This window comes from Cimex lectularius, unplaced genomic scaffold (assembly GCF_000648675.2).
Source record: "Cimex lectularius strain Harlan isolate CLEC.00 unplaced genomic scaffold, Clec_2.1 scaffold76, whole genome shotgun sequence".
NCBI classification, from domain to species: Eukaryota; Metazoa; Arthropoda; class Insecta; order Hemiptera; family Cimicidae; genus Cimex; species Cimex lectularius.
The window spans coordinates 147,619-169,786 of record NW_019392636.1 but is presented as its reverse complement, the minus strand read 5'-3'; the positions used below and the strand labels follow the sequence as shown (position 1 = coordinate 169,786).

At 33.9% G+C, this 22,168-nt stretch overlaps 1 protein-coding gene across 2 annotated transcripts; it reads left to right on the top strand.

The window, feature by feature from the left end:
- The first annotated feature begins 391 nt into the window (after nucleotides 1–391).
- On the top strand, nucleotides 392–21,636 carry LOC106669811 (exportin-7). Of its 2 annotated transcripts, none has more exons than XM_014399561.2 (19): nucleotides 392–603; nucleotides 6,583–6,823; nucleotides 6,898–7,064; nucleotides 7,131–7,355; nucleotides 7,432–7,632; nucleotides 8,176–8,295; nucleotides 8,356–8,502; nucleotides 8,584–9,056; nucleotides 9,122–9,239; nucleotides 9,323–9,414; nucleotides 9,528–9,672; nucleotides 9,734–9,881; nucleotides 15,067–15,226; nucleotides 15,311–15,501; nucleotides 15,573–15,787; nucleotides 15,856–15,994; nucleotides 16,116–16,375; nucleotides 16,440–16,567; nucleotides 20,414–21,636. In XM_014399561.2, the coding sequence occupies exons 1-19, from the start codon at nucleotides 544–546 to the stop codon at nucleotides 20,511–20,513; spliced, it is 3,330 nt and encodes a 1,109-aa protein (XP_014255047.1). In that variant the 5' UTR covers nucleotides 392–543; the 3' UTR covers nucleotides 20,514–21,636. The 2 variants fall into 2 exon arrangements, with proteins under 2 accessions (XP_014255047.1, XP_014255046.1); XM_014399560.2 differs by having other exon boundaries at nucleotides 16,104–16,375.
- The last annotated feature ends 532 nt before the right edge of the window (nucleotides 21,637–22,168 follow it).

The following is a 22,168-nucleotide window of genomic DNA, read 5'->3' as shown; positions in this document are numbered from 1 at the left end:
ACTTTAAAGGCGTTTGTGCTTTACTGTTTTACTTGTGTATGTTGTATGTATTATGTAACTAAGTTCATATATAGAGCCATAAAACCATTTTGCTGGAAGAAAATAAAATAATTATATTTTAAGACTTAAAAGATGGGAATTTTAGGGTTAACATTTTCATTTTAAAAAAAAACTTTTAGTAGTAAAACTAGCACCTTCGAATGGTCAAAGTCTCCCTGTTGGAAATTACCATCAAATAGAAATTTAAAGTCAAAGTTATTGACGGTATAAAAAAATTAAAAATTAAAGCGATTGTTTATAGTGGGAAACGTCCATTGAAATGCAGATTGAGAATTTTTCATATTTAATTCTCTTTCCAGGCTGCGATTTCGCACTTTGTTTTTAGTTTTTTCAAATTCTTAAAATTAAAGGGAAAAAATTCTTTTTTGGTGATAGTGTCTGAGTTGATTTTTAAAATCTGTTTCGCCATTTTATGCATGAGGGGCCCCCGGCCGGTGGCGGAGGGCAACACTGGTTATTTATTTATACTTCCCTGCGTTGGGTATGTTTTTAGACTGCGCTGCAGTCGACGCATGGGAAGCTGCAAAAATGGCTGAGGAACAGGTGAGTCTGTAAACAAAGTATTTATTTACGAGAATAACGGATTAAAACTTGCCGGGGGGCGGCCTCAAGGCGAGAGAGTCGAAACGCCGGCCGGATCGCCGCCTCCGGACGCCCCGGGTCCGCCGCCTCCCGTTGTCCGCCTGCCCTCGCCGCTCCTCGGCGCCCCGCCGTCGCCCTTGTAAATAACGTGTTTCCCGGCCCGTTCTTCTTCCCTGCCGCCCCCGGCCGGCTTATCCGCTCACCCGGGCCTCAGACGCGGCTGTCCGCCGAGTCGGGATCCCCGGCGTCCAACATCCCGTCCGCCCTGCTCGTCGGCTTTTCTCAATTTTCTTCCTTTTTCCTCTCTCCTTACTTTCAACTTCTCTCTTCTTAGACGATTCGTTTATCCGCCAGAATTATTCTTCAAAACCGACGATTCTTTCGAAACCGCTCCCCGATCCGCTCCGCCGGATTTTATTTGTTTACTTCCAATCGGCCTTCTTTCTTTATCGATTTTCCCTTTTTCACTCAATGCCTAAACAATACACAACGGCTAACATTTAAATAATTTCTTTGTTCTGTTTACTACATACAATATTCTCTTTTTCCCTTTGAGAAATTTGTTTATGCACTTTAACCTGGACTTTTTAACCTTTGAAGTCGATCGGAAAAAAATCTAAAAAATTCTTAAACCTACATGAAATAAACAACAAATATAACTTTTTACAGACGCGTTTCTATCCTTTGAAAACTAATCCTTCCTAATTCTTGAACAAATTTAAGGCTTTTCTTCTTGACCAAGTCTTATGGAACTATTTTTCACCGAAAACAGTAAAACCCTAAGAACCCTTGGCTCTTCGACCCATTACAATAAAACAAATGTATCACAATTATGCAAATCTTATTATGTAGGACGATTTCATCTTCTCAAAAACAATATTTCTTTTGAAAAAAAAAAAAATTATTTACAAAGTCAAATAAGCTGCACAGTTTCATCAAATCGAAACATTTCCACGAGTCTTGTTTCTCGACAATATTGAATCAACTAAAGAATGTGTGTATTTTTTATTGTCAGTCGTTGTTGACAAGATAAAACAGCAATTCAAGATGATCTCACTATAACCTAAATCATTATTCATTATCCTTTAAATTAAGACATTCGTATAAGGCTAACTGCTTTGATTGTCTTTTGAAACTGCCATTTTATACCATTGTGGTCATTGGTCGTATCGGTGTTGACCACTGTATTACGAAGTAAAACTGCAATCAAAAATCCACTTCATTCAGTTAGCTGTAAAAACGATTTTTTTTCATTGCTAATATTGTTGATAATTGAGACATTTCTGATGGGTACATTATAAGAACATAAAATAGCCTGTGGTAGTTGAATAAACAAACTTTAATCTGTGGTAAACCTAAACAAGTTTTTAAGTAAGGTTTCCCAATATAATTTGAATTTAGACAATAATATAAGTCTAGGTGCTTTCAAAACTATATTTTGTGATAAGAATTTTATTGCACAATTTGATGAACTGGAAAAACCATTTGATTGCAGTAGCGGTCATTGGTTTATTCACTACTGACAACTGCATGATGAAATATATAACAGTGTACCAAATGGTGCAATAACCACAAATTTGACTAATTAACCAAGACGAAGTCACTACCTTTCAACAATTCATCAATTCATGTGATGAATCCGATTGGGCTCATAGCGAAATAATGCAGCAAGTGGTAGATGAACTTCAACGTATAAATAAATTTCTTCAAATTGTGATATTTCCACAAGTCTAGTTTCATGACAATATTGAATCATCTGAAGAATGTTTGTATTTTTGTTGTCAACGGTCATCCATTGTTGACAGAATGGAATTGCGTTAACCACATTCGTTCTTTAATATCCTTAAAATTTTGACATTTTTCTAAGCCTAGCAGCTATGAGAGACTTCAAGTTTTTAAGAACCTACATCACACCCGACCGCATCTCACGATATCTGAATAACTATCGATTAACGGTCACTAATCTCTACACATTTTTAAGAACTATTTTTCCAATATTATTTAAATTTAGTCAATCATATAAGCATAGATGCTTTCAAAACATTGTATATTTTGTCAAAAGGATTTTCCTGCACAATTTGATGAACTGGAAAAAGCATTTTATTGCCATAGCGGTCATTGGTTCAGTCAGTGAATCGCATAAACCAGAATCGGTCTTTATTGTTCTTTAAATTTCGACATTTGTCTAAGCCTAGCAGCTTGAAAAACTTCAAATTTTTCAGAAATATTTAGTCAGTCATATAAGCATAGATGTTTAAAAAACATTGTATATTTTGTCATAAGGATTTTCTTGCACAATTGATGAACTGGAAAAATCATGTCATTGGTGTCGCGGCCATCAAGCTGACAATTGCCTTTTAAAATATACGGCCATATGCCAAAAAATTGCTCTAATATTTTCATTAACCTAAACTTCAATAGCATATGGGTAAAATTACGGCCACACTTCAACAGCATTTCACAAGACTAGTTTCTTGGGAGTATTGAATCAGCTGCAGAATGTGTGTATTGTACTTTCGTGTCACTGTTGACAGGATAAAACAGCAATTCAAGTTGATTTCACTTTAACCTTTTAATTTAACTTTTTTATATTTATTTTATTTATTTATTTTTTAATGATGGTTTGGAACAGAGGTCATATCAATCCTCAGGGTGTCGGTTTTGAAAAAAAACCCCATTTGTAAATATGTCCACCGGCCCTGAATTCGAATCTGAGAACTTTACCTTACAATGATGAATGCTGTAACACCACCTTAGCCATTGTGGCACCAACCGTTTGTTATTAGCAATAAAATTCAATAGTCAAAAATCCTCCCATCTCATCAATCTAATGAAAAAACTATTTTTCACATATTGTTAATAATTGATTCATTGTTGATGAGTACACAGTAACGAAATAAAATAGTAGTTTAAGAGATGAAATTTAACCTATAGTTATTAATCTTTAAGTTAGTAGGATTATCGGCATTTTTCGTTATTATTCAAATTTAGACAGCCCGGAGGCTTTTTAAACCTTGTGCATTTTGTCCAGAAGATTTTATTTCACAATTTGAAGTATAGGAAAAACTGTCATTAGTTAAGTCATTGCTAACATCTGCCTGATGAAATAATGCAATTGGTGCAATAGATGCACATTAACCAAGATTTTGAAGCTGGATTAGCCAGGCGGATAAAAATACAGTGACCATAATTTTTTTGCAGTAATTTTTCCATTGGGCTGAGGTCTCCATGAAGATGGAATAAAACAGCAGTTGGTAGATGAACTTCAACCAATAAATACATTCCTTAAATTGAGTCACAAGAGTGTGTATATTTTATCTCGACAATATTGAATCAGCTGAAAAAGTGTGTATATTTCTATTGTCATCATTGACATTCACATATTGTCGACTGCTGGATAAAACACACATTCAAGCTGATCTTTCCACCTGAATCATCCTTTATTATCCTTTAATTAAGAATTTCATGAAAGATTAGCGGCTTTGATTGATTGCAGAATTGTGTTTTCAGCTTGCTAAACTTAACTAGTCACCTTTAAAGTTTGATAGTAAGATCATAGCCACATAACAAGTTAAAAAAAAAAAAAAAATCCAATATTATTTCAGTTTAGACAATTTAATAATTTAGACAAGCCTAGAATTTTTTAAAACTTTATACTTTGTTCTTGCCCATTCTTGCTCAGCTGTGTTCCTAGATGTGAGACAAGCCTTTGATCAAGTGTGCCATCCGAATTTGCTCTGGAAATTCAAGTGCATCTTCCATTTACTTAATATCTTATCCTTAAAATCCTATAAGTCTAAGTAGTATTTTCAATTACGAATCGGAATATCTTTCTCCCCCATCTGCTATGCCGATCCCTTGGTCCTATTCACGATTTACAGTATACATTGAAAACAAAACTATTAATCCTGGTACAGTACTTCTCAGGCGATTACATCATCCTTTCGTAACCCAGACCTAGTACTGGCCTTTCGAATCCTCCATGACCATCTTTCCTGTTACAAAGAACAGTTCAAGAAATAAGATTAGTCTCAACGAAACCAAATCCCAGCAAATAAAGTTCTTGACAACTTCTTGACAAACAAGTTCTTCTCCTCCAATCTATTACTTGTTCCTATGCCAGCAAACAATGTCATCCCATATTTGGGACTTAACATTGACAAGTTAATAAGCTACTTTGCATCCCTACCCTCGCCTCGAAAGTATAAAACTGAAACGACTATTTAAACTACTGCAAAGACTATATGAAAAAAGATAGAAACTCTCGTTTGCAACATAATGCCTCATGTACATATCATTACAATAACCAATCTGGACATACAGACTTGAACTTTGGAGTCCAACGAAGCATTCCAACCTCCTAGGAATCTAGTTGCTTTAGTCTTCAAACCATCCCTACTTCACATTCAACCTTACTATCTACGCGTGTTTCATAGGGGCCTGCTGTATCATAATTTGTTGCTTTCATGAAGAGCGGTCAAGCATGAGGTAGTTTAGAAAAACACCTTTTTCATTTTTTTGCCGATGTTTCGACCTTAATTAATTAGGGTCTTCTTCAGGGCCTGGGTAAATTACAAAACATATGTTGATTGGAAAAAATATAATTTAAGATGTAAATATAAATTTTGAACCAAGTATTTCAAACTCAAATAAAGTGTGATGATATTCTTGTCGTGACATATTGGTTTTGTGACAGGATGGGGGATATGATAAATCTGGGAAATTTTCTTTGATCGTAGGCAGTTCTATTTATTTTCAAAGAAATAAATTCAATTTCATTTTGCTGACTTACAAAAAATGTTTTAGAATTAGTATAATATTCATTTGTGACAATTACAGTAAGTAAAGTAATACATGTCATACAGGAGGGCTTATCATCCAACTATTGTGTGTCGTGGATGAGGGTTCAAGTCACTTTACAATACAACACATTTTTCATACCATTATCAATTAAAAATCCATGGGCTTTGCTGGGATTTGAACCCAAAACCACTAACAAATGGGAGTGAGACACTCAGGCAGCCATTGCAGCCACGTCATTTTTGACAATTTAATTTTAAGAGAACTAGTTTTTTTTTATTAATGTTTTAGTCCTTGTTGGTACAATTGTTGTTTGGCAAAGTAAAATAAAAACTGGTGGTTCGTCAAATTGAAAAAATCAAAACTTTCAGGATATTTTTTGTTTTTGGTTTAAACAGATTGTTTTATCAGTTTATTTTTTTAAACCCTCGTAATTATTTAAATAATATACCAATAAGAATATTAACTTGTTTTTGTTTGTTTTTTAAATAACATATAGTCCAAGCCACAAAAGTCGAAATACATATCATGTCTTATAGACCGTTGAGAATGGGCAAAATGATCACAGATGATTAAATTTCAGGATTATAATGATAAATGATTCAAGTATGTAATTGCTACCAACAGTCCGTTTTATTGTAAATTTTAAAATTTGTGATATGCAGTTTGATTTAAACACAAAACCATATTTGACGTTGAACATGTTTGCAGGAGGCTTTCTGAAAAATATTGTTATGTTTAAAGGTGTAATAAGAGAAAACTATGATCCCCCCCAAAGATAATGCTTAGTTATGCTTGGGAAATGCTAGGGGCTAAGGTTTTGTATACATTTTATAACTTTATTTGTACAACCTTACTATTTTCAAGAGTCATGTTTTATTTTTGCTTGATTTGTAATAAATCTGGAAGCATCTTAAAGAGTTGCTTAACAAGAAATTTATTTCCTTTCCTGTTAGCATGTTGTCTACTTTTTATATCATCTTTAATATTTTTCATTGTGGTAATTTTTTAAGTTTGATTTATTTATAATCAATAGGTGAAATCCTCTTGAATGAAATCACTTTTTTTTCATGAAAAATGGTTGTATTATCTTCCAAGGGGATCTTCTTATTTTTAATATTTAATTATTGTTTGTTTCAGGAGGTACAACATCTAGAATTACTGTGCAAACAACTCTATGAATCCAATGAGCCATCGGTCCAAATTGGGGCTGAGAAAGCTTTGATCGGTTTTCAGAATGGGACTGACACATTGCCAAAGTGCCAGCTCCTCCTCGACAGAGGGGACTCTAGCTATGCTCAGCTCCTGGCAGCAACGACCCTCACCAAACTGATATCAAAGAATGCCCAAGCAGTCAGTTTACAACAACGAATTGATATAAGTAAGTTGTATCATTTTATAATTGGCTGTTTATTATTTTGGATGGCAGTTTCATCAATTTTGAATTTGTTTTAGGAAATTATGTTTTAAATTATTTAGCTACAAGACCAAAGTTAGCTACTTTTGTTGTCCAAGCTTTGATAACATTATTCGCCAAGATTACAAAGTTTGGTTGGTTTGATACTGTTAAAGATGAATTTGTTTTTCGTAATGTTATAAGCGATATAACTAAATTTTTACAGGTATATTATATTCTTTAAATGCTTTATTTCATGTGTACTAATTTTTATATTTTTCTTTGTTTTAAGGGGTCAGTTGAACATTGTATGATAGGGGTTCAACTCCTTTCTCAACTGACCTGCGAAATGAATCAAATATCGGAAGCAGACGCAAATAGATCGCTGACAAAGCATAGGAAAATTGCCTCATCGTTTAGGGACACCCAGCTTTTTGAAATATTTCGCTTATCATGTTCCCTCCTCGGTACGGCCAGCGAAAACTGTAAAAGTTTGAATTTTAACGATGAAGGCCAAGTATGTGGTCCTAACCAATTCTGATTACAAGAGGCAGTTTTAAGTGCATTAACAATAGCCAATTTGTACTTTTCAGCATGGGTTGATGATTCAGCTTTTAAGGCTGGCACATAACTGTTTAACATTCGACTTCATCGGGACTTCGACAGACGAAAGTTCTGATGACCTGTGCACAGTCCAAATTCCTACTTCTTGGAGGCCGGCTTTCTTAGATTTTACCACGCTTAAGCTTTTCTTCGATATGTACCATTCATTACCCACTTCTCTCTCTCCTTTGGTAAATATACATTTATATAAAATAACTGTCATTTCTTTAAATATTTTTTGACACTACAAAAATATTTATAAAGCTTAAAAACATCTTAGCTTAATATAAGATAATAAAATATAAAGAAAGAAAATTTTCTTAATGTTGGATGACGAATTGTGTTTTGTTTTCAACATTATATTTACAAAACATAAATAAAATAAACAGTTAAATTCTTCTTATTTATAGGCCATCTTAAAGGTGGGTAAAAAATTTCATTTTACTGCGATGTTTTGGCATCCTTTTCAGAAATAAAATGGCTTTGAAAATGATGCAGGATGCTGAAACACCACAGTTAATTGAAATTTTTTACCCACCTTAAGAAGAATTTAACTAACTAATAAAAGGGACTCCAACAAAAGAAAAGAAGAATTAAAAAAGACAATGTTACTTGTAAAATTAAGTAATAACCACATAAACTGTATTTAGGATTATTTTATCATTATTATTAGTTTTATGTTATCAATTTCAAGTTTTTGATCTATTTGTTACTTATCGAAAATGGACTTTTAGGCTTTGTCATGTCTGGTTCAGATCGCATCCGTTAGAAGGTCTCTGTTCAGTAATACAGAGAGATCAAAGTTCCTAACCCAATTGGTCAATGGTGTCAAACACATTTTACAAAACCCTCAGGTAAAATTGATAAAAAACCTCATTTGACTTTAAAGATTAAATTTTTTTTCTGTTTTTCAGGGCCTTAGTGATCCTAGTAATTACCATGAATTCTGTAGACTTTTAGCTCGACTTAAGTCAAATTACCAACTTGGCGAGTTGGTCATTGTCGAAAATTATAGAGAAGCTATTCAACTTATAGCAAAGTTTACTGTTCAAAGCCTCCAGGTAAAAAAAACCACAAAAAACAACAAAATATTAACAATAGAATGTTTATTAATGCAGCAGGATCATTTGAACTTTTTCTAGATGTGGCAGTTTGCGCCAAACAGTGTACATTATCTTCTGAGCTTGTGGCAGAGGATGGTCGCCTCGGTACCGTATGTGAAGGCCATCGAGCCGCATTTCCTTGAAACCTATACACCCGAAGTCACGTCGACTTATATCACCTCGAGGCTCGAATCAGTGGCTGTTGTTGTGAGAGAGGGGCTCGAAGACCCCTTGGATGACCTTGGCATGGTCCAGCAGCAATTAGAGCAGCTTTCCGTAATCGGGAGGTGTGAATACCAAAAAACTTGTGCTCTTCTAGTCCAGCTGTTTGATCAGTCGGCGACGCTCTACCAAGAACTCCTCTCATCCCCTCACCAACCGCAGATGGACATTTCAATCCAGCAGGGTCGGCTTACCTGGTTGGTGTACATAATAGGATCTGCGATAGGTGGGCGTGTATCGTTTAACAGCAATGACGAACACGATGCAATGGATGGTGAATTAGTGTGCAGGTTTGTATTTAAAAAATACAAATACATTTTTCTGATTTTTTGACATACTTGGTTTTTTTTTCAAGGGTCCTACAGTTAATGAATCTTACTGATTCAAGAGTATCTCAAGGAGGTTGTGAAAAATTAGAATTAGCTATGTTAAGTTTTTTCGAACAGTTTAGGAAAATATATGTTGGTGACCAGGTATATATAATAATCAGTTTTCCTGGTTGTCATAATTGATAGCATTGTTTAATATGATTGTTAACATAATTTAAAATTTTCAGGTCCAAAAAAATTCCAAAGTATATAGACGACTTTCTGAAGTTTTAGGTCTTAATGATGAATCGATGGTTTTGAGCCTTTTTGTAAGAAAGATGTGAGTAAATTAAATTATACCACAAAAAATATGTAATATATAAAAATCAAATGGCAAAAAAATTTAACGGTTAGGACTCATTGCGTATTAGTCATTTAAACTTTTTTTTTCAGTATTACAAATCTAAAATATTGGGGGAGGAGTGAGCAGACGATTTGTAAAACCCTTCAGCTCCTGCATGACTTAACTGTCGGGTACAGTTGCGTACGTAAGCTTGTCAAATTGGATGAAGTTCAGTTTATGCTGAACAACCACACTGTACGTATTAGATAAAATAATTCTTTTGAAAATGAGGTTAACAATTCCCTCATTTTTACAGAGTGAGCACTTTCCATTTCTTGGCAATGGGGTTCCAGTCAGTGAAATGAGATGTAGATCCATTTTTTACACGTCGCTCGGTAGATTGCTTATGGTAGACCTGGGTGAAGACGAAGACAGATTCACTTCTTTCATGGTGCCATTGACAAGTAAGTCTTGCTAAATCATCCATAATTTGACTATTTGGTACGTTTTTAGTTTTATTCTTTAATTCATAGTTGTTATGAAATATCTTGCAAATTTGACTAAAAATGAAGTACTGTTTGAAAATGTTTTACCATTATTAAATTAACAAAATGCCAAATGTGCCATGGTTAGTTTCTTAATACTAGGTTGTCAAAGATGGTATGCTGTCTTACAATGTTATACCCTAAATCAATATCATACATCTTAGATTTTACCCACTTCATTTTGATATAAAACTGAAAAAAATTGTAAAATTTCATTTAAAAATTTTTTTTATTGGTATTTTGACTGAAAATTTTATTGCATACATTATTTCTTTCATGTTATTTTATTTATTATTTTTTTAAACAAGGATGAAACTGTGCTGTAATTTAATTCAATTGTTCATAAATTGTCAGTTGTCTACATGTAATTAAACATAAGAACAAAAATAAAATTTAGCTCTTTGGTTTTTCAAAATCATTCAAAATTTTTGGTTCTTAGGCATCAGCTGTATACCTGATTATAACCTTACACTATGGTTACCAGCCAAAAAGGAAGACAACTAAGTTATATTCATAAAAATCGTTTTTAAAAAGGTGGCAATGTCTTTACTTCAAGAGGATTACGAGCTGATCGAAGCGTTGATGCATGTCGTCTCACAAGAGACCGAGGCGTCAAACAACCTCAAAGAGATGCTAGTGAAGGCGATAGAGCGCAAGAAGCGTGAAGAGCCTCAAGGCGAGTACGGCAGTGGTGAAAAAATTGATAGAGTACAAACGGGCAAAAAGACGAAGGTGAACCCGGTCAATTTCCTGATAAAATCAAGCCACCAAGATGAAGCCGGTGATGGGCAGAGTGAGGATGAGGTGTACGACGAAGCTCCAGAAATGGATGAAGGGACTGCATGTCTAACTGAACTGAAACCTATTAACGACGAAGCTGAGATCATCAGCGAAGCTCAGGATGATAAGACAAATTTAAAAAATAAATCCTCAAACATGGCAGAGCCGGTTCTTTTAAGCAATGGGCCCTCTACAGAAAATGAAACCCAGGAAAACGATATTGTTCTCAGTAAGAAAAACAAAATCCCTAACAAGACGAGCAACAAGGGTGAGGCCAATCATAATTCAAAATCAAAAGTAAAGAAAAAATCAAAAAAGCACACTATTAACAATGGCATTCCTTCTTATTCAAAAATAATCTCTGAGGAAATGGAACTAATAGAGATTCCTTCTTCCGATGAGGATTTTCATTTTAACCTGCAAGAAGAGGGCAACCCAAAGAGATCAGTCAAGGAGAAAGTTAAGAGAACCGAACCCATCAGGAAAAAGTCTAACAAAGAAAAGCAAAGGGATAAATCTAAAGAGCGTTTAAATTTGAAGTCGCATAAAGTGCTTACAAGGGTCAAACCGAGAGAAACGACCAATGAAAAACAGCATAAGGCACTCAAGACCGATCCTGTCAAGGTACAAAAGAAAACTCGCAACACAAACAGGACAGACCTGATGACAGAATCAAGCCTTAGAAAGCTCAAGGATGTGAAGACATCCCATATACACGTCACAAACTCACTGGCAGCGGGAATAATCGCCGCCTTGGCAGAGAGGAAAGAATGCTCCTTGCTCAACACAGTTGATTTTAGAGTCTTGAACAAAAGAAAAGAAAGAATTGCTTTGAATTCTGAAGCAAGGAAATGATTCTTATAGAAAACAGTTTTAACAAAATATCACATTTTAAACTTCGGTTATCATAAAAACAAATGTATCCGTCCGTCCTACAATCACTTGTTTTCCCTTGTTACTTGATTACATTTTTATTCATTTTGTTATATTATTTCATTCTTATTATTTCACATGTTAATTGCCTATAATTTCTTGGTCTCTAATATTTTTAGAAGGGTGTGTGTTGCTTGTTCATATTAGTTATGTGTATATATTGTGTGATTTTGTTATTCAACATGCTTTTTATATGAATTTGCCTCAATGTGGTATATGTTTTTGTTGTTTTTCTAGTTATTTTATTTATCATTAATTGTCGATGGTGTACTGGTGCTGGCTTCAAGTCAGTTATCATAGGTTTCACAATTTTATGGCATTTTTCCAGCCAGTGAAATTTGGAACAAATGCTTTTATTAAATTCTTTGGCTGGAAAACTATAAAATCGTAAAACCTGTTGTAATTTTTATTTATGTTTGAAAGTATTTGATCTGTTTTTTCCCTAATCAGAGTCAATTGTTTGTATATTTCTATATTTTTATTATTGCCACAGTGATGATGGAAGTCGAAAATTCTTCCCTCGGCCATCCACTTCGCATGCATTCAAATTTTACTTTAATTTGAATTGCTCAAAACTGTAGCATGAAATTGCAATAATTTATGAAAACTACACTGCTAGATATTTTGTTTTATTAGGCTCAATTTTCTTCTTATTAAAAATGATAACAAGCCAGCATCTATGACATAAATTAGATTTAAAATGTAAAACTTCAGTTTTAAAAATTATTGGCACATAAAATCACTTGATTTTATTTGTTCCATTACTTTTGAATCGTAACATTCAAGTGAAATGGCATAATTATATTTCATAAGATCTTCTGGTCTGTGCATTAATGAAGTAATTTGAACCTTACTGATCGATTACCTTCATCTATTTATGATGGCTGGGTTGGTCACGTTTAATCATTTTGCCATCTTCAGTGTATAATTTTTTAACTTTTATTCGATTGGGAGGGGTGGGGTATGTTGGTATATTTGTTTATTGATACCTTTTGTAGATTAAAGTCTGGATTTCTTTGTTAAACAATAAAGACTTCCCCAAAGGTACCAAAAAACAAAGAAAATGCTGACACATGCACATCCTACACGACCTTTTAATATACTTAACATAATCACACATAACTGAAGATGGCAAAATGTCGAAAAATGACTTACAGACTAACTCAACGAGGATAGTAAGACCAAGATGATTGATAAACATTAAATTACAAAGCCATATTTGTTATAACCTACTTAACAATTACTATACTCATTTTTTTGAATATTACTATTCACTTTTATTATATTTGTTTTTTTTTATTTATTTACTCAGTTAAAGGAAATATGTCAAATTTGAGTTATTGTATTGTAAGAAGAGCTATGTGCTTAAAAACTTATAAATGATGTGCAATTGTCATTTATGTCCCAGGAGTATTTCAGCTTACAGAAACCTTCACACAAACAGACGACATGTTCAACCGTCTCTTTTCCTTCCTGGCAATATCTTCACAGACTTGTTTCTACCACTCCTAGTTTATACATATCCCTCCAGAGTCTGCAGTGTCCAGTTAGCAATCCAACTATTATGCTAGTCCTAACACGTCCTGGATTTAGAAAGTTTTGCTGTTAGTTTCTGCGAAGGTCATTTGCCTCTGTCCTGCGATAAAATCCGATTGAATGGAGGACTTATTTTGAATACATTGTATGATGGATCCACATTTTTGGCAGTTTAGTATGCCACAAAAAGGGTTCAGGGCCATTAGGTGTCCTCCTCGAACTTTCCTTAGCAAATTTATCGGTCCTTTCATTGCTCATTTTTTGTTATTTTCCACAATGTCTGACAGGGCCCGACTGGACTTTACCACTGGTATGATAATTGTCCTTAGTGCCACTTGGCTGTCTGAATGTGTCTGAATGTCTTCTCTTCTGTCAACAGTACGTAGTCTCTGTTTGTAAGTGGCACGTTGCCCAAGGCTTATATGAATTTAGTGTGTTTCTCCTTATTTTATTTCCATAAATACCAGCTCTGTCCAGTTTTGGGGCCATCTGTATACTAGAAAAGGCTGACATTAACTGGGATCCTTTTCTCCCAGTTGACTACCAGGTATTTTAGTTTGAAATGTTATGTCGAATCTGAATTCAAGGATCATGACCTCTACAGCTTCCCCCGAAGTGGTAGTTGCTCGTTATGCGAATAGGCTACTGTAAACCTGTCCCTGCATTATTCGGCCAGTCTCAGGATCCAAAAAGACCTAAATTCCATCAACGAATGTGCACATAAAAATTTGCTAGTTCTCAATCCGTCCAAATTCACCACCATAATTATTGGGTCCAGGCAACTCCTCAGTTCCCTCCCCAGCATCCCACCTCTCATGGTATATATGTTAAATTACCATCCCATTACCTTAAGCTCCTCGGTTAAAAACCTAGGAATAGTCTTTGACCAAAACCTTTCCTGGCATCCTCACATTTCCCAAGTTTCCAGCCGTTGTCTTGCCTCCCTCAGCCTATTTTGTCGGTCCTGGCTTCTCTTACCTTTCTTCACCCACAAACTCCTTGTATCTTCCCTTATACTTCCCTTCTTTGATTACAGCTGTGTGGCATATGATGGTCTCTCAGAGGGGGGGGGGAACACGCAATTGAAGCGTATTATGAATTTTTGCGTAAGATTTGTGTTCAGCACCCCACGGGGGTCCCGGGTGTCGGGGTTGTATTCCCAACTTTCCTGTCTCTACCCCTCCTTCTGCACAATATTTCCCAGGTTGCTCTCTTTTCCAATCCATCCACACTCGTCCTCCTTACATCACCCAATCCCTCCAATTCAACTTCTAACATCACACTCGTAACACCGGCTCATCCCCAATTGACCTTATCCTTCCGCAACATACAACCCATACCTTTGAAAGATCCTTTCTGATCCGAGCCCCTAAACTCAGGAACACCCTTCCCCTTAATATTCGTCACGCTGCCTCCTTTTCCACCTTTAAATCCCACCTGTATAATCACCTCCTCTCCCTCCAAAGAGGGACCTTATATTAATATTTGATATTTTTGTTTAATATTCTTGTTATTTTTTCTTACGGCTTGCCTTACCTTGTATACCTTGTGACAAGATTTTTATTACATTCTATTTTTAATTTCATAGAAAAAACTTCCTTTATTTATTTCGTGTATATTATTCTTAGGGGACACAAGTCCCAGAATAAAGTTATTTTTCTTCTTCATTAATCTATGTTTTGTGAATCTGGCCTCTTCTGGATGAAGATAGTGGTGGTAGATTCAGAAAGAATAAATAAATTAGGAAATCTATATATAAATTTGTTTCAGTCCTAGATTTAGACAATTTATAATAGTTTAATTATATCAAACATTTATTTTTCCTATTTTCCATGTGAGGATTAATATTTTTCAGATGCTTTTGAATCGATTGGAGCAATGTTGGCCAATGCCGGGACACCAGTTTTTGCTCCAGATGAGGCGAAGACGGCTTTGATCGGGCTGGCAAGGGATCTGCGCGGTCTTGCCTTCGCATTCAATACAAAACAGTCTTACATGATGCTCTTCGATTGGATGTATCCTTTTATTTCAAAATTCTACGTGTCAATTGGACTGTAGTAAAAAAACACTTGTTTTCCTTAATTGGCGAATATTTACAGTTATCCCGCGTACACGCCAATATTACTCCATGCGATCGAGCTGTGGTACATGGAGCCACAAGTCACGACACCTGTTTTAAAGCTGTTTGCTGAGCTTGTTCAAAATAGATCGCAAAGATTGCAATTCGATGTCTCATCTCCAAATGGGATATTGTTATTTAGGGAAGCTAGCAAAGTCATTTCAAGTTATGGTGTGTTTATTTTTTATCTCAGTTTACTAAATTACAATAATAAGTGATATAATTATTAAAAATATTTTCAGGATCAAATATTTTAACGATAGTGGATGTTCCTGAAGATCAAATGTATCCCATGAGACTGAAAGGCATCTCAATTTGTTTCTCTATGCTTAAGGCGGCACTTTGCGGTAGTTATGTAAATTTTGGTGTATTTAGGCTGTACGGAGATAACGCTTTGGACAACGCTCTTAAAACCTTTGTCAAATTGCTTTTCAGCATACCACTTGTAGATTTATTGGTAAGATTCAATATTTACTTTTTATCCAATTGGCAATTTACATAATTTGTATTAATTCCATATTTTAGGATTACCCAAAATTGTCACAAACGTATTATTTGCTGTTAGAATGTTTAGCTCAGGATCATATGAGTTTTTTAGCCACACTTCAACCATCTTTATTTTTTTATATACTCTCGTCTATATCAGAGGGACTTACAGCACTAGGTAGGTTCATAAACAGCTTACTTTGGTTTAAAAAAAAAAAAAATGATTGCACTCACAATTAAGTTTTAATCATTATATACAAAATGTATTACTTTTACTATTAATACAGGTTCTTTTACAGATACCCTTGTTTGTACTGGCTGTTGTGCCAGTCTCGACCACATCGTTACATACCTTTTTAAACAAGTTACGCAGAAAGGTAAGAAGCGCCGTGGGGTGAACCAGCCACAGAATGACATGTTTCTCCAGGTGCTTGAACTTCACCCGGAAATTCTCCATCAGATCTTGAGCACAGTTCTGAACATAATTATGTTTGAGGACTGCCGGAACCAGTGGTCGATGTCACGACCCCTCCTCGGACTTATCTTACTGAATGAAGATGTCAGTATCTTGTATAGAAATGTGAGCGCGTATAGTATCGTTACTGACTTGGTTTGTTTTTTAGTATTTTAATAAGTTGAGGGAAAATATAATAAGGAGTCAACCGGCTGACAAGCAGTCTGCTATGGCACAGTGGTTTGAGAACTTGATGGAAGACATCGAGAGGAATTTAGTTACAAAAAATAGAGATAAGTAAGTTGAATTTATTTCTAATTATATATGAAGATTCATCTTCGCTTAATACAGTTAAGGATTTAATGATTATTCGGAGATCATGAGATGCGGTCTGGTGTGACGTACATTTTAGAAAAATGTTTCCTTTATCGTGCCAACATTTTTATCTTTATTGAGATCATCTTCAGGGCCTTGGGGGACCGCGGTAGCCGAGTGGTTAGCATGAGAGACTCTCACAGCGCGGTCGTGGATTCAATTCCCACCGTCGCCTCTGGCCCTTTTTTCCCGATAATCCCCAATTTGAACACACAAGAATTCGTACTATGGCTAATATGCAAGATCATAAGGCCAAAAAAAAAAAAAAATCTTCAGGGCCTAGAATTTATAAATAAACGTTTGAATTTTACAAATACATGTAGGATGTGGAAAAAAATGAATTTATACAATGCTAGAAAATTTTAGATTAAAAAAATATATACAATGGTAGAAAATTTTAGATTTAAAAAAGATAGAATGAATTTATACAATGCAAGAAAATTTTAGATGAAAAAAAATGAATTTGTTCAATGCTAGAAAATTAAAGATTAAAAAAAAGAAAGAATGAATTTATACAATGCAAGAAAATTTTAGATGAAAAAAAATGAATTTGTTCAGTGCTAGAAAATTTTAGATTAAAAGAGAAAGAATGAATTGATACAGTGGTAGAAAATTTTAGATAAAAAATAAGAAAGAATGAATGAATTTATACAATGCAAGAAAATTTTAGATGAAAAAAAAATGAATTTGTTCAGTGCTAGAAAATTTTAGATTAAAAAAAGAAAGAATGAATTTATACAGTGCTAGAAACTTTTAGATTAAAAAAATATATACAATGCTAGAAAATTTTAGATTTAAAAAAGATAGAATGAATTTATTCAATGCAAGAAAATTTTAGATGAAAAAAAATGAATTTATTCAATGCTAGAAAATTATAGATTAAAAAAAAGAAAGAATGAATTTATACAAGAACACATCTTGAACACCAACACAATTTCGACTTCAAAAATCCAAAAGTATTACACACAGAACAAAACAAACATAAACGTAATTTCTTAGAAATGGTTTTTTTCAACAGAGGTAAACATAGCATCAATTACAGAACAGATACATGTAAACTCAGTCGCCAATATCATTTATCCAATACAGATAACACACCTATATCATCACATTACCTATTCCACACATCAAATATTTTTCACATAGTCTAATTTCCCAACAATTTAGCTTTCCTTTAATCCTGAAATGATAATCTGACCGAACCATTACCAACACATTTTTTCCCTTTGTCGGCTCTTTTCACCTCAAAGAAGCCGATGCCTTATACAAAAATGTCTTTTCTATACCAACATCCTTCCCCACCCCTTCAAAATCCAGCGTATAACAAAATAGCAAAATCTCACTGGCACTCCCGACACGACACGCAAGAATGGCACAATTACACAGAAGACAAACACTTTGAGTGAGTAGAAATACTTTGGTTGAATATATAAAAAGTATATTTTGCACTGTATAAATTCACTTTTCCACATCCAAAATGTAATTGTTATATGTAAACAATTTTTGTAAATCCGAAGCCCTGAAGATGATCTCAATAAAGATTGAAACGTTGGCACGATAAAGAAAATGTTTTCTGAAACCTACATCACACCAGACCGCATCTCACGATTTCTAAATAATTATCGATTGACGGTCACTAATCACCACACATTATAGATTAAATAAAAGAAAGAATGAATTTGTACAGTGCTAGAAAATTTTAGATTAAACAAATGAATTTATCAATGCTAGAAAATTTTAGATTAAAAAAAAGAAAGAATGAATTTGTATAAGGCTAGAAAATTTTAGATTAAAAAAAAGGATTTAATATAAACTTTTTTTTAATGCTCCCACAAAATTGGAAATAAGTAAACGTCAGATTTAGACTGTTTTTGTAGTGGTATAAAAAGTTTATTCAGATTTGTAAGCAGTTAAGAATAGCTGCAGAGAAATCAGAGAGGAAATGAACTTTTTCTTCTGGTTTGTTTTCTTCACCATCCACGTCGTGTTTGTTTCAGTTAAAATTTCATCATCATTATGTATTCAAATAGCTGCAATGTATTGTCAAAATTAACATACTTTCAAGTGATGGGATTTTCTTCATTTTGCAATAAGAAATGCCATCCGATGAAAGCTTGGATTTCATTTTCCAGTTCCATGGCCGATATATTTTCCTTTAGGAAACCACAAGTTCTGAAGGAATTTTTTTATTGTGGTTGCCGTTACCTTTTTCCTTTGTCTGCAATATTCGTTGCAATAAGCAATGTGGTACTTTTGAGTTTAGTTAAACTGGGCGCAAAATCGACCCTTGTGGTATATGTAACATGGAGCTCGGTCCGTCCTTATAACGAAACCCCCTAGTCTGTTCATACGTTTAATCAAGATTGCATTGCTAAAATACAAATTACAAGATGTTTTGTCAACCTTGAAGGCAAAAAAAATATGTTACACCGAGAGGAATTAAATTGGTTTTATATAATTCAACAAGAGTTTTTCAAGGGAACAGCACTTTCTTACAATATTTGGGATAAGAAATATTAAGATTTTACTGTATACTAAATTTGTTGATACATTAATTGTTTTGTGAGAATGTATTTATATGTGTGAATGCACGTGTAGTAAAAGAGTATCGATGGTGGGGAATATCTAGTGAATGAATCAACCCTCAATTAGACTAGGTATTATAAGTATAGTTTATAATGGATCTTTCTCGAGACAAGGAATTTGATAAATTAAAACTGGTTCAATAAAGCAATTTTTATTCAAAACACAAGGAAAAAAAATCAATGAAGAACAAAATAACATTCTTAGCTGTTTTCTCTTCTCTTTCACCAGGAGGCAGAGATGCCTTTCTTCTTCCTTCGAGATGTTTTGTTTTTAATTTCTTCGATTTTATTCCCACCATATGAGAGCCACAGAACAACCATCCAAAGGACAACCTTCCTCACTTCTCCCTTCTCTCAGACCTCTTTTCTCGCGCTCTTGAAAAAGCTATTCACCTCATGGTCTCAACCTACCAACTTGTTTGTTATAAGTTGTCTGTATGTGTGATAAAGGATGACTTGTATTGAGGTGTTAATATGTATATATAATTTTGAATATTTATTTTTGTATTCTAATTTACAACACAGTTAATATTACGCAGGGTGGGTGACCAAGACCCGAGGGGTTAAATGCCTAGGTAGACTCGTACCCCATCCCTAAAAGGTCCGGGACTTGGTCGGCTCACGAGTCCTGCATAAACCTCTTGGACCTGTTCACAAACCCCAAGATTTTAGACCATTTTATCTTGGGGAGTGATTTAGCTATGTCCTCTCCTTCAAAAGTTCCCTGGCATACCTATCACATTCTGCGAGGTAGTGTCGAGCCATTTCTTCTTTTATTTCACAGAAGCGGCAAAAGGGGTCTGGTAGAATACCCATTATGAAGAGGTGTCTTCTCTGACATATCAGCCTCCTAATTCCCCTCCTTGAGTTAGAGAATAACCATTTCGCTTCTTTTGGTTTGATTTCCTTCAGAAACTCCTTTGATTGCCTATGTCCGGGGGACAGATTCCATTCTTTAAGGAATTGTTTCATGTCCCAGCAATTAATACTCTCTTTCCTAGCTAAAAAAGGTTGATTTTGGTTTGGAAAAAATGTACCATTTTATTTATAAAAGGTTTAATTAGACTTGAAAAATTTATATTTCCTCAACACTTTATTTTTATAAAAGGTTTAATTAGACTTGAAAAATTTATATTTCCTCAACACTTTCATTTATAACAAATTTTGTTCATTCTTTTTTCAGGTTCACACAGAACTTGTCGATATTCAGGCGGGACGTGAATGACGCTTTAAAGGGGCCTTTCCTCACAACAGCGTCCGCCTCCGACATGATGACATCGTAGTCAACGTGTACCGACATTTTCCACTTTCCACTCATAGACTGATCAATAAAATTATTTTTTTAGATTCTGCATAGCCGGATAGAAGTAGATGCATTTACCTCCCTCTCCTCGTGAATTCGGGCCAGTGTAAATAACCACATATATACTCAAAAACCCTCTCTGGTGTATAATTGTTTTCACTTAAGCAACTTGTATAATTTAGGCCCATGAAAGAGGCATCCTGACTTATAACTCTTAACAGGTGTATTTCTTTTAAAAAAAATTCTTTATTTGTTTTCTTTAGTGAACATACAAAATTTTGAAGTTGTGTTATAAAATAGCACATACACAATACACTTATTGTCTACTTGAAAAAGGAACTGTAATGCTATTTGCTTTTACATCACCTAGAATTCCCTTCTTGACAAAAAGTATGAATGGTATTATGATTATTTGTATAATTTTCTGTGCATAATGTATATATATATCTATAATAATTTATGAAAAAAAGGGGTGAATATGTGTAGTTGAGAATATGAGGAAATTCCATACTCGTTTTATAAAGTAATCTTGTAAGTTTGTAAAGAAAATTTGACAAAAAATAAAATAATAAATAACATTACTAATGCCCCACTTTGTCTTGTAATTTATATACAACAGTGATAGTAGCTTAGATCGCTGCGACTATTTTGTCGGGATCTCTAGGAAGAATCTATACCATGTATGGACTTCCTTAATAGGAAAATAACAAAAAGAACCACAGAATGTGTGGATTATTTTTCTTTTAATTATCAGTACATTTAGTTTTTTTTTTATTATATAAATTAAATTGCTTATTCCATAAGTCTTCAAATGGGAAATTGGTTGTGATTTTATTTATAATTTTTATATTCTATCCGCAGCAACAAAAGCGGCAAAGGATCAGTCCTGGAAGCGTTGATACACATTAATTTTTTACAAGTTGCAAAAATGTTAATCTCGCCTCATTAATGAGAAACATTCCATTTAATTTTAAAAACACGTTAATTAGAAGTACTGTATCGGTTGGCAATAGCTTGTTTATTTTTTATAATTCAAGAGCAAAAATTGTCATCAGTTGCATTCAAACAATTAAAAAAAAAAAAAAAAAAAAAAAAAAACTTTTAACCAACTGGAAATGTTTTATCCCATAATTTTTAGTCTGATTGTTGTACCGAAGTTTTTTTTCTCATGTTTAAAAATTATGTAAATAATGTTTTTTTTGCATATCATATTTCAAATAAAGTGATTTCAAAGGAGGCGAGTTTTATTACCACCACGTTCCGATTTAAACAAAATTAAGCAATCATATAACGGGTATGTTATATGTAAGAGATGTAATTTAAGCAGGTTTAAAAGTTCGCGAAGATTAAACAACAATAAAATAAGACAAAGTCAAATTTTTTAACATATTTTGTATTTTATTTTATATTAAAAAAATCATAGTTTTTACAAGGTACCAAAAACATTGAACAGTATTTTAGAAAATTTTTGTAGAGTATATATATCTTGGCACAAGAGCGGCTTAAAACAAAGGTAAAGTGCATAATTAATGATAATAACGATAATAAATAATACAATGAATCACACTAAAAAGCTGAAAGACTAATAACTAAGATTTTGTAGAAGAGGAATGGGTAAGGCTACATATTTTTTAT